Here is a 16,850-nt window from a genome sequence, read left to right as displayed (position 1 = left end):
AGGGCAGAACACTACTGAATTCATATCTGTATAAGAAGTTGTTTTTTAAATAAATGTTATTTATTTTAATCTTGGTTAAAGTGCACAGCTACATGTGTAATATATGTAAATTGAGTGCGCATAAAGATGACCCTTGGTTGAACGTGAGTGCTGAGACGCATCCATCCACAGAATTCTCCATGTACATAGATATGTGAGGACCTTCATTCTATATAATGTGAATTAAAGAAGCTGACATTATAAAACTTTTTGATGGTTTTAGGTCTTAAAAAATGATCCACTTTCTGAACAGACTAAAGAATAAGTGAATCAGCACAGTGGTGACATGGAGACATGGCACGTGTAAACAACAGACATGCCAGTAGCATGTCAACATACACAAATTCTATTTTTAATCCACTTTAAAAGTGTACCCTGAATATGTCAGCTTTTCGACTACAATACAAGAACAATAACTTGGAAAACAGTTTTTATCTTGACAACTCCAGCTTTCGTTCACCTGTATAAGTGACCTGTGTGTGTCATCTCTCTCTCATACACCCGATATAAGAGCACTCCATTCATGCATGAAACTGTCAGGTAACACTACCCTCTCCCAACACGTGTTGCAGATGGTTACCAATACTGCCAGTTTTCACAAGCAAAAATATTCAAACTGGCATCAGCGGTAGACTGAGGAAAACAAAAATGAAACATTTAATTTTTCATGTTGTTTTTTTCTCTGTTTCTCCATGTCACCATTTGACCTAATTTGTTCTTTTGGGCTTGTCATGGCAAAGCAGCTCATCCAGCAAACATGCCTGATGAGGTGTGAAGCCTGCACCCAAATCCAGCTCTCCTACCCTCTGCCCACATTCCTGCTTAGCTCTCCAGCTTACTGGAGGTAGACGTCACTCACCGGCACATTCTCAGGGTCAGATGGAGGCATCCCTATCCGAACCTGAAACCAGTGATGCAGACCAGAGATCAGTCATTCATAACATGCTCACTTTACATCCACTCACAGGTAGTACAACTTTCAGACAGGTGTTGAGACACTGTTAAGTATAAAAAAAAAAAAAAAAAAAAAAAAAAAAAAGAGCATATTTTGTGTACTGTGGGTTTATTTTCTTTTATTTCTCTAAACAAAAAAACATTTCAAACATAACCAAGAAAATAAACCACTATTGTACATGGTAAACTAGTCAGGAGTGGCCACTTGTGTTTGTACAGTACGCTCAGAGCTTGGGAGAATGCAGTTAAATTATTTAATGTTTGCCATAAGAAAGAGTGTGTGAAGACTAAAAAATATTTTATGATTACACTTCGCTTGTAATCGAAATCCTCAGAGATAAAGAACAACAAAAAAACAAACAAAATGTACCAAATCTTACGTAACCCCTCCATCTTGGATTTTAATTGGGTTAAGTGCCAATCGTTTACCTTCATATAACATTTCTTTGCAACTTACAGTGGGGGAAAAAAGCAAACTGTGGGTATAAAATCTTGGCCAATTATTTAAGCTTAACGAACTTCTGATTACAGAACTTGGAATGTGCAAATATCAGCTGTCAGAGAAAAACAGAGTGTACTGTGGGTAAAAACTGACTTGAAATATAGGATGAAATTTGTCCGTTAAGAGACGAGGTACTGTGGATGTTTAGATCTTCACCCCTGGCTGGGACAGTTGGCAGGTGGTAATGGCTGGCAGGGTTATCGAGGTTGACATTATGTGGGAGAGGGAACAACCTGGTCACCACGGTAAAGAGGGCAACGCCGCGGCATTCCAGGTGTTGGCTGCCCGTGGCGACTGTGTGGGAGCTCTAGAAGTCCAGGTGTTTGTTGCCGGAAGTGCCAGAGCCACAGGCTGAAGCCACCGCGGTCGCTCCTGCCAGCTCCCCCCTGCTCACACGACTCACCGTCTCAGACAAGTCTGGAGGCAAATGAAGTCTCTACAGAAATCAGAGAGAGACAGAGAGGAAGAGAGGAAGGGAGGGCAGAGTATTAGATCAGCTCGTATGGAGAAAAAAGAAAGCACTACAGTGGATCAAAATACAGTAGATGGTACACTTCAGTGATGTTTATTCACAGAGAGCCATGTTGGGTTGAAATTGCATTAGATGCTTCAGCACTCCCCTCATCGTGGGGTAAACCTGCTAGCGTGCTGCTAAATGCTTCAAAGAGCTTTAGGTCTGTTACAGCTCACAGGGAATATGTGTGTGAGAGTGTGTGTGAGGTAGGGGTGTTGTGAGAGGATGTATACGGGACACAACAGGGCGCCTTTATGAGATGGAGGAAAGAGAAATACCCCTTTTCACTAGAATTAGCCTGTGTATGCAGGTTTTTTAAGACACAGGAAAACCTGTTAAGAATAGGTGATAGATTAATCTCCTATTGCCAGTAGACCAGAGCAGTATAAACAGTTCTGCAGTAGACAAGTATGCCTTTCTGGTTTTGTTTTTGTTCTTGTTAGACGCGATGAATGGGCTGGAAAACAGGTTAGTAAACAGTAGAAAGCAGTATGGAGGCCAGTGAATATCTTACAATTATTTCCTCTATTTTATCTCTTACTCATTCAGTCTCTCAAACTCTGTGGCAAGTGATTTTGAACGATGTTTGAGCATTGCAGATGAATGGTAGTTTGTGACAGCCCATAATTGCATCACGCTAGCAAAGGGGCTAAAATTAGCGCGTCCATCTGGGTGATGTATTTCTGTCACTACTGATCAGAGCTGGAGCTGATAAATACCTTTGACTACTGCAGAGTCATTTGTCCTGGGAGTGAATACCAATTGTACCATTTCCCAATCAAATACAAAAGCCAGATGTGTATGGGTATGAGTGGGGTTTTTTGTCCAGTGTGAGAAGGGCAAAAGTGTGTGTTGCGTATGCAAAATCTAGATGTGTTTGCCCTTGTGTTGGTTCACTGTGTTTGTAGCACAGGTGATTATGTTCAGCTAATACCAGAGTCATTAGAATCAAGTCTTTTAGCTGTTTCGTTGTAAAGCTTATCTATGGAGCAGCCCTGTGCCAACTCAAACCACAAAGACGCAAAGAGGTTAATGAGGGCCACTCATGTAAAGCCCCCTAACACCAACACCCTAACTACTATAAAGCTTAAGAGGGGCTGCGCAGCTCTGCTCTCTCTCCAGAAGCAACTAAACAGGCCGCCAATGGCACTCCAGGAACAAAGTCTTGAAGAGTCTTGCTGAGAGCGTGAGAGGAGGTGAAGTATCTCCAGAGTCAAGTGTGCGCCCGACAATGGTGTTGAGTAGCATGTTGCTCGAGTGTCTATCGAGGAAGTTGAATCTGAATACAGGCATCCCGGGCACAAGAGACGTTAAACCCTGTAATTTGCCCCTGAAAGAATCTGCCATGACATCTGACACCCACTGGTCAAAGCCTGCACTCCCACACCACCCCAGCCCTCTAAACCTCCCCTGCCCACCACATCCTTGCCCCCTCCAGACATGCAGCTTTAGGAGAGCCCTTCCACTCCCATAGATACTTATCTTTTACTTAATGGCTAGGTGTTTAGGTACAGGGTTTAACATTGCAATTACAAAGAGACAATTCAGGACTACGCAACACTCTTTACCCCTCTAGGGTAGACTACTTCCTCCCTTTGCTTAATACTGTTTTTAGGAGCATTGAAAGGCCTCAGTCTGAACTGCAAGAGTTTTTACATCACTGATGTTCATGTCTGATATGAAGCTTGTGCTCCTGCTACTGCGGCAAACAGGTCAGAGGTACGTCCTGCTCAAGTGGTCTCCTCCCTGTTCAACTCACTGTCTTTGTGTGTGTGTCAGAAGACCGTTGTCAAGCAAGTGGAGGAAACAAGAGGAGTACACTTCACGCAGCCCTGCAGATTATCTGGGGCAGGGGAGCTCTGAGACATTGTAAAGAACCTATAATTTAATGTAAGATGGTAAAGGTAAGGTTACAAAGGACTTATAGAGGCATGGATGGAAAATCCCACTGCGAGAGAAGATGAGATACATAATGAGCATAAGCTAACTCTACTGACACCACAAGGGGATTGATCGAGTTGGTAGAAACACACATGATAAATTAGTTAAACTTCTTTCTGTGCAACTCTTTCTCCGACTCCCTCCCTCTCTCACGTGCACACAAACATCCATGTAAACTCATATATTGGCCTTGAGGGGGCCTCCAGAAGCTCCAGCTTCCACCCCTGCCAAACCTCACCTGTGTAACCTTTCGTGTCTTCAGCTCACTCGAGTGTGATTGAAAAAGAAAAACAATGCATTGATCAAGCCTGGACTCAGTCCTGCTTAGTGCACTGCAGCGGAAACACGGTAGAGAGAGGGGTAGGAGAAAAATCAATCACATATACATCACCCTCAGTGGGTGAGTAAAAAAAAAAAAAAAAAAGACATCACACCGTTGTCTGGCTGTCACGCACCCACGGGCCTGGCTACACCGTGTCTGTTTGGCTCTGAGCTCTGTGAACCCACTGAGCATGTGCAGAGCGAAGGTCAAAGCAATCCAGAAGTGCAGCTCAGCTCCTCTAACCTTTGAGTTCAGGGGCAGATGAGAACAATCAATGCTAACATCAAAGTTGGAGGGAGGAGCAGACAAAACCAATCGATCGGTTTGACACAGAGGGAAAAGGGAGCCTGGTAACAGTCAGCAACCATCCTGCACATTAGTGACAGTCTATATTAGACTTGTTAACTATTATTGGTTATCAGGGCCATGAAAACTTATTTCATATTCAATTCAACTCCAAATAAACTACTCTCATATCACTGTCAATGCAAGTTAGCTGGATGAAGACAAACCAAGAAAAATATTTTAGTTCATTTTCACCCCGTTTTGAAATTTACACCCAAAGATGTGATGGCAGCCAACTGCAGGGCTGCCATGAACATTTGCATTGACACCAAATGAATGGAGGTCAGTGTAGGACTTCGACAGACATAACCAGGGAGGCTCTGAGTCTGCTTCCCTACGACCTGCACACTCCATGATGTAAACAAGGACATCCGGAAAACCCTCAGAGGCATAGTGGGGTGTATGTGTGTGTGAAGTCTTTCTCTGCTGCCTGGCAACCTTCACGAGGGTGGAGAAAGAGGAAAAAAAATAGGAGGGGGGATTGTTGGATGGGAGTGGACGGCGGGAAAATAGACCATTGGCTGTGGTGCATTGGTGGAGGGTGTTGGGGGGGGGTGGATGTGTGCCACAATGTTAGTGCGAGTATGTGTGTGCGACCGAGTGTATGTTAGAGTTGTGATGTTAGTGTTCCCTCCCTGGTGGCGGGCAGGGGTAAAGGTCTGTGCTTCAGCTCCGCTCCACAGCCAGAGGGGCTGGGGCCATGCTGGCAACAGGGTGAGGGGTGACAAAGCTCCAAACGAGTGCTAAGCACTTGAAATGAGCCCTCAGGGCCGGCCCACAGACTAGCTTTGCCTAAGAGGGTTACTAATATCACCCCACAATGGACAATTCCCCTCAGCTTACTAAACACCCCAAAGACCCGGTTCTTAAGGAATATGGCTTTTCATACGGTTGTAACCGGTCATTCACAATCTCAGCATATGGCAGTGGCTGTTTGTGGATATCACATCAGCATGTTATGGCTCAGAAAAGCCATCAAACCACAGTTTTTCTAAATTATAGTTTGGTTATGTAAGTGCATTATATTCCAAGATCCAAACAGACCGATTTTTCCAATTGGAGCTTAAACAGGACCTGCTCACACAAAGCAGCACCATCAAAGGCATTCCACTGGTGGTAACGGCTTGCTAATGACTGGAGTATTAGGTGCTAATTTAACGAGTCATTTCTTCCATAGAGTTTTAGCCACACTTTCAAATGGCCCGTGTCACTGTACAGCTTAGAACTATGGGAAACCCAACACCTTGTTGGAACACATGACGACCGGTCTGGCTGTTCCAATCAGATTAGCCGATGTTGGAACATGCTCATGGAAGTGACACGATATTTACCATAAACACCTACTTAACACAATCATTGTTGTAATTTGGTCAGCATATTATAAGCTCTATTAAGTCAGTGAAATGAGAGAAACCGAACATTGTATCACTAAGCTGAAGTCATTACAATCACAGAGGAAATGTCGACAAAGCAATCTGGCTATATGCTGTGAATGCATGAATGAGAAATTCCAGTTATCAAATTGATGCAGAACACACTAATATATTCTTAAAAATATAGTTTGAATTGATTTATATACCACAAGTCCAGTATTCATGGACAGTGGTCACCTCAGAGGTGATTCCTTTTGCCAATTCCATTTCCCTGAGCAGCACAGCTGCAGTGCAGCCACTGTAAACTAATGTGTGCGACGTCTGTCTGTGACACCAGGTCAATGTCCTCCATTTCCAGTCCCATTTCTACAACCAGCCAAGGGTCAAAATGGTAGCAGAACGAAATTGGTAGAAATTTCCCAGACTTGCTGGTCTATCCAGTCACTAAACCAAGCTAAATCACCTCCCAGTGTTGTAATCCCTCACACCTCTAAAGTTACACTGCATTGTGTGGGAAATCATTTGCTGAACCTATAGGAGCTAGTATTAACTTCAGCACACCAAAACCCACATAATGAGATGATGTGCTTTTCTACTGATGAGGCAAACTATCATCACATTCATACTGGATATTTCACTGAACACTTCCGCTACCCTATAGAAAAAATGCAGAAACAGTCCTGTATAAATCCCATCACTTTTGTAATTCTAGCCCACCTGTGCCTAACAAAAGCTGAGAAGAAGCTCTTCCTTCCTCTTTTTTTGTGGTAACAAAGAGTGCAACACGATCCCTGACCTTTCCCCAAGAATAACCTGTTGACGAAGGACGTTTTTATCCCTCAGACGTTGTCATTTTTAGAGTTTGGAAGATGTTATTTCATTAACCTTTCTCCTTGTTTCTCACATACATGATTATTCTTTTGTCAAATACATGCCAAGACATCTATTTTTTTGTCAGGGAATTTTTTTGCCTACTCCCTGCTACACTGACTTTTAGCAGCTTGTAATGGTGGTGATTAAGGAATTTAAACTTATTCAATCAATATAGCATTAGCTTAAGTCCAGTATAAAATTTAACATAACATGGAGGGATGGGTACATTTTCCAACTCTGTCCCTTCGACATGGAAATGATGTAAAATTACATGTTTAGTAAGTAACATAGCGGCACAAAAAGAGTATAAGAGTAACAGGAAAAGAAAGAAACAAAGGTAAACTACACCGGAGCTCATCTCGAGTTTCTTTTTGGTAATTGGACGATGGTCACCTGCTCGCCATGTCACCTGCTGCTTGATCCAGGATAATCTGAGAGGCAGGCATACAGACAGTCAGGCGTACTGACAGATAGACAGATACAGACACAGGCTCCTCATCTCTTCTGCTTCATGGCTAATGCATCTGACAGAGTAGGCAGCAGGCAGGCAGAAGGATGAGTAAGCATTTTGAGTGTAATTATATTCCCAAACACTGGAAGAATGGGAAGGGACTAATAACGGCCTGAATTTCATTAAAAGTGAGCATGTCCAAACAGGAAATTGATTAGCTGACAATATTTCAAGGTTTCTTAATACCTAATGGAATGCTTATTGCTGTTCTCTTGAACAGCTAGCTCTTCACTTACCCTTCACGCTCCACAGACTGATGTAAAACAGCATTTGATAGTATCTGTCATGTTACTAAACATGACATGCATGGGAATCAGTTAGCTCCGCGATGCTTCTGAATAACCAAATGGACAAACAGGGGCCAAAGTGTAACTGCGCTGTAACACAACAACTTGACTTGTTATCTCGGTCGTCATCATCTTCAACTGAACCCTTCTCTGGGGGCCTCCGCGCGGGCCTGTCAAGAGCTTTGACAGGGGCAGCGGCGTGGGGCCATTTTGTCTCTTTTCAGTTTGGTTTTGTTTCTCTTTGGAGGGCAGTGTTGGTATGGACCGTGGGCGTTGTAGGGTGAGGGGGCGAGGGCACGTTGACCCCAGTGGTGGTGGGTAGTAAAGAGGGAGGGGGTTAGTTGGTGTTATGGACTTGGGCACAGTCAGGGAGTGCTGGTCCGCCCCTGGAGTGACATGGCGCCTGGGGAGAAAGGGAAGGGGATGTAGGGCGTAGAGTACAAACATGTCTAAGTGCTGCCTTCACTACGGATAGGCCCATAGCAAAGAGTGCGGCTGCATGGGTTATGACAGCATATCTGGGGGACCTCTTGTGCCCTCCACCCCTCAAACACACATTTTACGCCTCAAACCATGACTCTGATATACGTACATCCTCAGGTTAAAACATCCACTGACACTTTTGGTAAAAGCAGGTTCTCTAGTGCTACATAGATGCCCTACTATAATAATCACACTTGGGAGTGTTTTTTTTAACTTAAAAAAGGCACAAGGCTATAGCTTGACCCACTATTCAACTGTCTAGAGGAAAAGTAGCCAATTTCTTTGTCATTAATAGAGATTTTAGATTAGCTTGAGCATTTAGGTTTTTATAAAATGATCATGGAATGTGCAAAACAGTATGAGAAATCAGATGACTAATAATATTTGAGCAATGTAAGTAATGGTTTTAAGGAACAGTTTTTTAATACATGATCTTATTTGCTTACCTGTAGAGTTAGATGAGAAAATCGACACCACTCTCATATCTGTCCTTTAAATAGAAAGCTGGATCAAGCAGCCAATTAGCTTAACTTAGAATAAAGACGGAACCAGGGGGAAACGGCTGGACTTGCTCTGTCCGAGGGTAACAAATTCCACCTATTAACATCTGAGAGCTCTAACACACCAAGCCGACTGTTGGTCAATGTCCGGCTGTTGGTGAGCGCCTGTCACCCTAATTTTGCCGATGTATTCTGTAATGTTGGCACTAAGCTACCCGTGTTGGCTTCTTATCGGCTGATTCAGCATGTTTAATCGGCGTCAAAGACAGCAGAGTCAGTCGGTGAATGAAATCACTCTGATTGGCAGTTCAGCACAGTGCAAAAGAAGAGAAACGGAAGTGAGGAAAGTAAACAAACAGCTAAAGTCAAAAGGGCATGAGATTGTGCTAACTGGCTAATTAGCATCTTGATTTCATGCTGACAGTCTTCTAGTTTAGCTTTTTGAGTGACAAATACAGACTACTACCACCGCCTGCTGCTATGGAGAGTTTTTTACACTTGTGCAGATGCAGAATGTATGCACTGTTAGCCATTGGCTGTTACTATTTGGCCGAGACACAGGTGACATGAGGTGACACAACAGTTGGCCTTTGTGGACACTAATTCTTTGATGTCGGTTCAGTGTGATGGAGCCATAAAGCTCACTTCTTCACACCATCTATGTGGTTTGTTTAATCCATAAAAAATTGAAATGTAAAAACAACAACTTGTGTTTTTTTGGAGGGGTTTTCTGCAAAACTCCTTCATGGCCTGTAGCAGTGATTTCCTTGAGTCTCTGCTGATTGCCTGGCAGCCTCACAATAACATCAAGATAGAAAGAAAATAAGCACATTTCTCAAAATGTCAAAATATACCTTAACATCCCTGTCCCAACTGGCTCTGTTGCTGCTGTAGTCACCAAAAAATAAAAGCCAGAGCATTACCAAGAATATTTTGTCATGTATTATTCATTCTTTTTTCTGTGTTGCACTCAGTCTACAAGTGCACACACCCATGTACAAAAGCAGACAGACAGACACACACTGCCACTTATCTATGCATGTGTCACACAGAGGTATTTACAACATGAGCGCACAAAGCCGACCAGTACAACTAGGGTTCCCTGAACCCAGCTCTCCTTCCAACAGAACACCCTATTTCTCCCGTTGTCTCCTCTTCTGCGCTGTGATGGAGTTCAGGCAGTTTACAGGCATAACATTTGGCAATGCGAAAGGTCGTCTGGAGGTTACTGTGTCAGCCTGGGTAAGTGGCTGACCCCTTGGGATGGGTGGGGGCGGTCACACTCACTGAGGAATGGTCTGCTGTTGTGCTACTGAACGACCAGGACGTAATAGGGCTCACCAGAACTGTATATACTGGGACAGAGGAAAGAAGACGGCAACATATTGTCGCCATTTGAAATATTTCCAGGATCAACGTGATGATGTTAAAGCTCCCACCACAGGTCTGTGTACCTCATCTCCCAACCACCTGCTTTTTGGTACTGCACAGATTTTAAAGGCACAAGGCTCACACTGAGAGAAATACATAGCAGAAAAAATACAAACTGTTTCATACCTGCTTGGTGCTGCTCACTGTTACATTCTACAATGTTCAGGATCATGTACTCAAGTTCTACAGCCTCAAATCTTCAGGAACTTTTCAAGCAGTTGTCGTCATCACACAGACAACTAATATGTACCAGCATTCATAGAGCTAATGTCTATGAGGATTTCTACGCTATCAATCAGCAAAGGAGGAGAGGAAAGTAAACAGAAATACTGCAGAAAAGTTGAATGAAAATACACTGTCTTTGTAACTCAAGACAGGAGGACATTTACTAGGAAGGGCCTTTATCTTTACGTCTACATGAAGTGAAGGGGACAGTACGTGAACGGCTTGAAAGCATTTAATGTTGACCTGTTGTGACAGTACCTAAGAAAAATGTGTGCGCATCTCAACCATCCACAAAACACTTGCAGAAGATAATGTGCTGATGTGTCTGTAATACTTTTGATGTCTTTGTGGTTGTACGTATGCGTGAGAGTGTGTGTATGTTTGCATGCATCCGTGTCTGTTAGTCTGCCCCGGATGAATAAAGGGGGGTGGGTATAATCCATCACCAGTTGATAGTCCTGACAAAAAAGGAGCCCTTTTTGCTGAGAGGACAGCCCTTGTGTGGACAAAGACCACCATACTGGGGACTTCATAGGACCCAGCTGAAAAGGTGTTGCCCAGAGTAACCCCATTCACATTAACAGGCATGCTGGCCAAAGCCAGTCATTACTGCTGACTTGGACCAGCCGGGCCACACATAGACCAGCCTAGAGCCTCTAAGGCCATTCACTCCACATCAGCCCACAGGCAAACAGCCTGAACTCTGCCACTGGGGAGCATCTAGAATTGTTACCATTCTATTCGACTGTCCGTCTTGAGAGCTTCAATATATGCAGCCTTTGAGTGCATTAATAAAAAGCATGGATATACAGTTTTAAAGGGAGAGAGTCTTCGCCTATTCATTAAAATGTGCCAATAATGTGGCAATTTATAATTGGTTCAGTATACAGTCAATTAACAGCTGTTCCAATACGACATATAGTTAACAAACTATAGTAACTAAGGAACTTCTTTTAGACTTTTAGAAATTTAGTAAGAAGAGAAACATAAGAACTTCTGTTGCTACCGAATAATATAAACAACTACTTTCACAAACACTATTAGTGTTTCTGCAGACCACATACATGTTGCCGGAAAAAATCTTGAATTGTGTAAAATGATAATGTTGTGGAGAACAGAGCAGAATGAATACAAAATTGCTTGAAAACACAAGACACATCCATCCGCTCGTCGTCCCCCTACTGCTGTTGTTTGTGAGACTCTGAAATGAGGGTCACCTCTTTTAACGTTACACATATGAGAAAACAGCTGATGTGCTCTCTGTGGACTTGTACTGGAATCGCTGGGGGCTGAAAATGCTTCGTTCCACTAATCTACTGAACTCCAAACGGCACTCTGGAAAACCCAAATCTGACCTATTCTCTGTCTCCACTCTGCTGCAAACTTGCAGCGCAGCAGAGAAAACATGCAGAGACGGCGAAGCTGAGCCAAGAGGCACAAAATACTGAAATGTTGAAACTTCTTGGATAAAATAATCTATTGTTCATTTAAATAGCAATTTGCATTCAGTGTAGCTACTTATGCATATTATGCATTGCATCCTTTGACACACTTCAGTCTCCTACGCCCTCCTTCTCGCTTTCCCTATTTGTCCTCCATCCTCACCCCAACTCCACCTCCGCTCTCCTCTCCAGTATGCTCCCTGTGGGCAGGTGGTTGTGTAAATTTAGCCACAGCTAGGTGAGGTGCTTCCTGGGTAGACTGTTGGCAAAGCCACCTTTAGGGTGTTCAAGATGTCAGAGGGAATGAGACATCACCTCGGCTGCCCTGTCAAAAAATTCACCACCTTCCATTTCCCCCGTAACCTCTAGGTCCTGGAAGCACTGTGGGTGACGGGGAATTCTTGTTTTGTGTTTTCTAATTTTGCCTGAAACACACCAGCCATTACCTAACCTGGAGCGCTGGCTGAGTGTTAATTGTGAAGCATTACTAAAGCCATTAAAGCAGTGAGCCAGGGCCTGGGGAGGATGCATGCTAAAGTAAAAAATCAAGGAGACAGTGCTAAATGCATGTGCTACCCTCTCTGCAAATGACCCCTATAAAAAGTGGCACTGCAGACAATGTGTACATGTTAAAACAATGATGAGAAACGCAACATATCAAAATACTAAAGCTGCTTTCACTCAAGTAAAAATACAGTGGCATTATAATGAAGAGAATTTACAGAAGGTGTTTTTTAGAAACTCCTTCACAACAACCTATTTTTTTCTGTTACCCACTGGGCACTTTAAATCATAAATCAAATCTGGTACTACTACATTTTTTAAATTACTCTAAAGTGTTTTAGAGATGACTGGAAATGGAGGAATAATCAACACCATACAAATCTGCAGGTAGTATGCTGCAGTAAGAGCTTCCTTAGTAAGGTGATTATTAATCGGTGTAAAGATTACATCCCTTTCCTGATTTCACAAAACTGCATCTGAAAATACGACGATTTTCGGTCCAAAATTCTCTCTAAAATTTTGCTCAAAATTCCTGTATTTACTGAGCTTTTAATTGGATGGTAGAGTTTCTGGCAACAGTTAAAAAAAACAGACAGAAGTGGAATCAGTTCTGTGGTTGGGGTGGTTAGGTTTATTTGCCAAAAACCTTTGATCATAAAACCACAAAAGCTCGAGGAGACTAATGAGTAAGAATATTAGTTTGACGGTGTGTAATTACAGTGCAATTATGTTCAATGAAGTAGAGTTTAAAAAAGAAAAAAAAAAGTAAGGGTAAGTACAGAGATGGCTTCAGAGGGCTGTTGAGTTGAAAAGAATAACAAAATTGGAAAGCGTTCCAAATGTGACTATCAGCTTCTTCATTCTCTCCGATGTCGAGTTAGGCGTTTTGCTGGGAAATGGGCGGCCTGCCAGATTGGGGCCAAGTCAGAGTTGTCAGGGGATTACAGTTCTGCCTTGCTCACTGCAGGGGGTGCGGAGTGGGCCTCAATTACCCTGGAGCGGCGTGTTTGATTTGGCCCGGCACTTTTGGGGACAGACCAAAAGCTGAATAATGCACCATTAGCAACTCAAAATCCTGCCCTAAAATGAGTCCACTTATGCATCACATACAGTAATTGTGTGTCTATCAAAGGCTGGCAGGTCTACACCAATTACCCTGATAACAACAAAACAATCTATGCATAATATTATCTGCTGAACACCTGTGGGCAGCCTCAAACATCCAAGCTTCGCGGGTTTAAAACTTCTACATCTCATTCAAAGTGTCATCAACACACCACAGTGAAATGAAGTGTCAACTTTAGAGTGCTAAAACATGAAAATGCAACGTTGCTCTGAGATAATATGGGGAAAAAAGTGCGATGGTAGAACTGTTTATGTTTGTATTCACAAATATGTGAGATGGCAGAAAGAGAGTGTGAGAGAGGAGAGAGAAAGGGAGAGGGAGATCCCTCTACTCTGGCTACAGTTGGAGCTGTGCAATTGAATTTCACAGGATATGAGGCAGCAAATGGCATGTAAAGGCTGAAGCGTCAGACGGTTGCTGCCACACGGGCCAGACAGATAAGGGAGGTGTAAGTGAAATCATTAGGTAACTCTGCAGGACATCAGGGGCAGTTTGAGGTTGGCAGGGGGCTATGAGAGCCAGAGGTCCTCCTTGAGCTCCATTGAACACCCACTCAGCCTGATATACATGCACTTACAAACACACAGGGAAAATCACTTATACAAACACAAGCCGCAAGACAAACAAGGACTCGAGACAGAGACACGCCAACAACCAAGCGCTGTTTTTCCCCTCTCCACCCACAAATACAAGCACATGAACACACACACAAGGATATGTACTCATGCACGCATACACATACACACACACAGCACTTCAAACTGCAGACGCCTCATTGAGGTATCAGCCCCAGCGATTGTGTTTGTCCACCTGGGTATGAAAGAGCCATTCTGGCCTGTGTGGAGGAAACAGCAGTGTGGTACAGCTCAAGCCGGAGCCCAGCTAGGCTACGTCTGTCTCAGGCTCTCAGGGAGGGGAGCAGCCAAGTGTGGATGCACCTCATTACCTCACTCATCCACACACCAATTACCCCTAAATAAATACACCCAGCCCACAGGCAGCAACAATGACATCCAGCCTGAAAGGGAAGAAAGGACGCCGTTCAGAAAGCATTTGCACGCACAGAAAAGTGCTGTTGGATAATGATGAAAAAAAAGTACAGAGAAAAGAAGCAAAAAGAAGGACATGCAGGGGGCTCCAAGTCTTTTAAAGAGCTCAAAGACGAGACAGAGAAAGAGAAAGAATGAAACAAACACTGAGCAAGCAGAGTGAAGTGATTCAGAAAATGATAATTTCTTGCTAAATTTCACCCAACACATCCGCAAATGATTGTTGTGGCGGGGGAGGGGCAAAGTTTAATTGTTTTAATGCATGCAGCCATGAGATAGCTCTGCCGCCGACTAAAATGGTGATCGCTGTAGAGCCGACACATATTTGCATGTAAGACGGACCGCTTGGGGTAACGGTAACAGCGGTGTGTCCGAAGGCCAAAGAACATTGGCTAAAAAGAGAACCAACTTGCAGCCAAAGATCTCGTTCCCCAGAAACTCAGAGAAAATATGGCAGGTGGCATGAAATGTGACAAGGAACGCTCCGAAGGAATACACTATCTGGCCGCCCGCAATCTGAGAAAACATTTTAAGCTGTTAGCAGTGAAAAGTCTCTGTAGCTGGAGTGAGAAGGTGAGCGAAGGATGCAGGAAAGGTGTGTGGCAGAGAAAAGAAGACAGATGTGTTTTCAGGGAAGGGGGGCACAAACGAGGAGAGGAAGCCAAGAGTTCCTTCATGCCCCCTCCCTCTCTCCCACTCTCCCACCTCCCTCCATGTGGGATCTTTCTGCATGAGTGACTCTGTCATACCTGGGGGACACGACGGTCTCTCTCTCTTCCTCTGTCTGTCTCTTTCTCCCCCCAGTTCCTTCCTACCTCCCCTCTTGTATGTCTGTGCTGTGACTACAGTGAGCCAAGCCTGGTTGGTTGTTGGTTGGCAATGAGGATTAAAGGAGCAAGTGACCAGCTGTATGAAATATTATCATCATTAATGTTATCTTAAAATGATTAAAACTAAAGTCCATAATATATAAAGTTCTAACTCTGAATCAAGGAGCAACTTGTGCAGTAGGTGAGCCACTTTTCTCACAGCACCCAAAGGCAAAAGAGATGATTCACTTCCTCCTCTGACACCTGAACAGTCATGTGATGGGTGCAACTGTAAGTCGCTGAGGGTGGCGTGTAAAGGGGTGCATCAGGATGTCACTCATGATAGGCTGCTCTCCAGTTACCTAGATGTACAAGCACGTCCCAAACTTGAAAATAACCCACGTGACCAGGGCCGACCGGTTCACCTGACCAGAGGCAGATTCCTGGTTAACAGAAACAACGGCTGGGAACGTGTCAGCTTTCCAGGCTGTTAATTCGGTGTAATAAACTGAAGCTGATGGACAAAGTGGAAGTGAAAGGAGCAGGTTTATTAGGATTCCTTCCTGATGGAGGGCTAATTGAGGGAGGGCATGTCGAGAACGTCTGGTGCCACAGGTGGGTGGAGTAGCATTGACATGCTATGGCAGCATAGTCAAGATTCCTGCTCAACCCTCCGCTGGAATTAGACTGCATGGGAATCCCAGGCTCTGTCGCATGCAACACAAAAGGCACGGCCTGTGAAGACCAACTGGCCTTTAACTCACCACTGTGTCTTTCACACAGGTTCAGCTAATATGACCTGCAGCAGGACCTAAAAACAGAAGGGTCCCTTAACACTGTTTCCATTCTTCCTCCCTACTTGGCTTGGATGTTCCTCCTGAGAGCTCTAGTGTTTTTTAATTTTCAGCACCCTGCAACACCTACACATGCTGTTGTCAAACCCTGCTGCACCTTTCACACACACTGATATACTGTGAACGCATCTTAATGCTTCCTGTTTTTAGCTGATTAAGGTCTGCAGGCACACACACGTTTCAATAAATCAGCACTATCTCAGAAAGCAATAGAAATGCCCCAGCGACTCATCTGAAACCTTCTTCGCAGAAAGGTTCGCGTGACCTGTGAGGTTTCACACGCTACCTGTGCCTGAGAGGAGTGTACAGGACATATGCTGATGCCTCGAGTACACACCCAGAGATGCTTGATAATCTGTGCAACCCACAAAACATAGAAAAAGAAAATCATTGTGCTTTTGTTTGTATTCATCAAAACATGTCCTGTGGGCAGGACCTGGCACGCCATCCAGTACTGTCATTTTACACAACAAATGGAAATGATTTCAGTCACTCGTGATAAACTCATGGCATCTGCGGTTTGGAAATATAAACTTTAACTCAATGAAGGATTTTTTGCGGGTTTGAAACCATTGACATATGGATAATACAAGTACGGCTTTAGTTCAATGTTATAAATCCTTAAAATTCTGAAAACTGCACAGTCTGTTGTGCAAAATGTCTTTGCCACGATGATTAGCCTGTGACACATTATCATGATTTACAATAATTCACATTAAATGGATTCTGATTCTTCGGAATCTGGTTTTTACTAAAGTACTTTCAT

General features: G+C 43.7%; 1 protein-coding gene across 1 annotated transcript in view; it reads right to left on the bottom strand.

The window, feature by feature from the left end:
* Positions 1 to 1,097: 1,097 nt before the first annotated feature.
* Positions 1,098 to 16,850, bottom strand: part of elp4 (elongator acetyltransferase complex subunit 4) — a 60,988-nt gene continuing 45,235 nt past the window's right edge. The window contains exon 10 of the mRNA XM_049563098.1: positions 1,098 to 1,931. Coding sequence (XP_049419055.1) covers positions 1,803 to 1,931 — 129 coding nt within the window. The 3' untranslated portion in view covers positions 1,098 to 1,802. The remainder of the gene's footprint in view (positions 1,932 to 16,850) is intronic.

This window comes from Epinephelus fuscoguttatus, linkage group LG2, assembly GCF_011397635.1.
Source record: "Epinephelus fuscoguttatus linkage group LG2, E.fuscoguttatus.final_Chr_v1".
Classification (NCBI taxonomy): domain Eukaryota; kingdom Metazoa; phylum Chordata; class Actinopteri; order Perciformes; family Serranidae; genus Epinephelus; species Epinephelus fuscoguttatus.
Note: the sequence above shows the minus strand (reverse complement) of the source record. Positions and strands in the feature narration are given on the sequence as shown.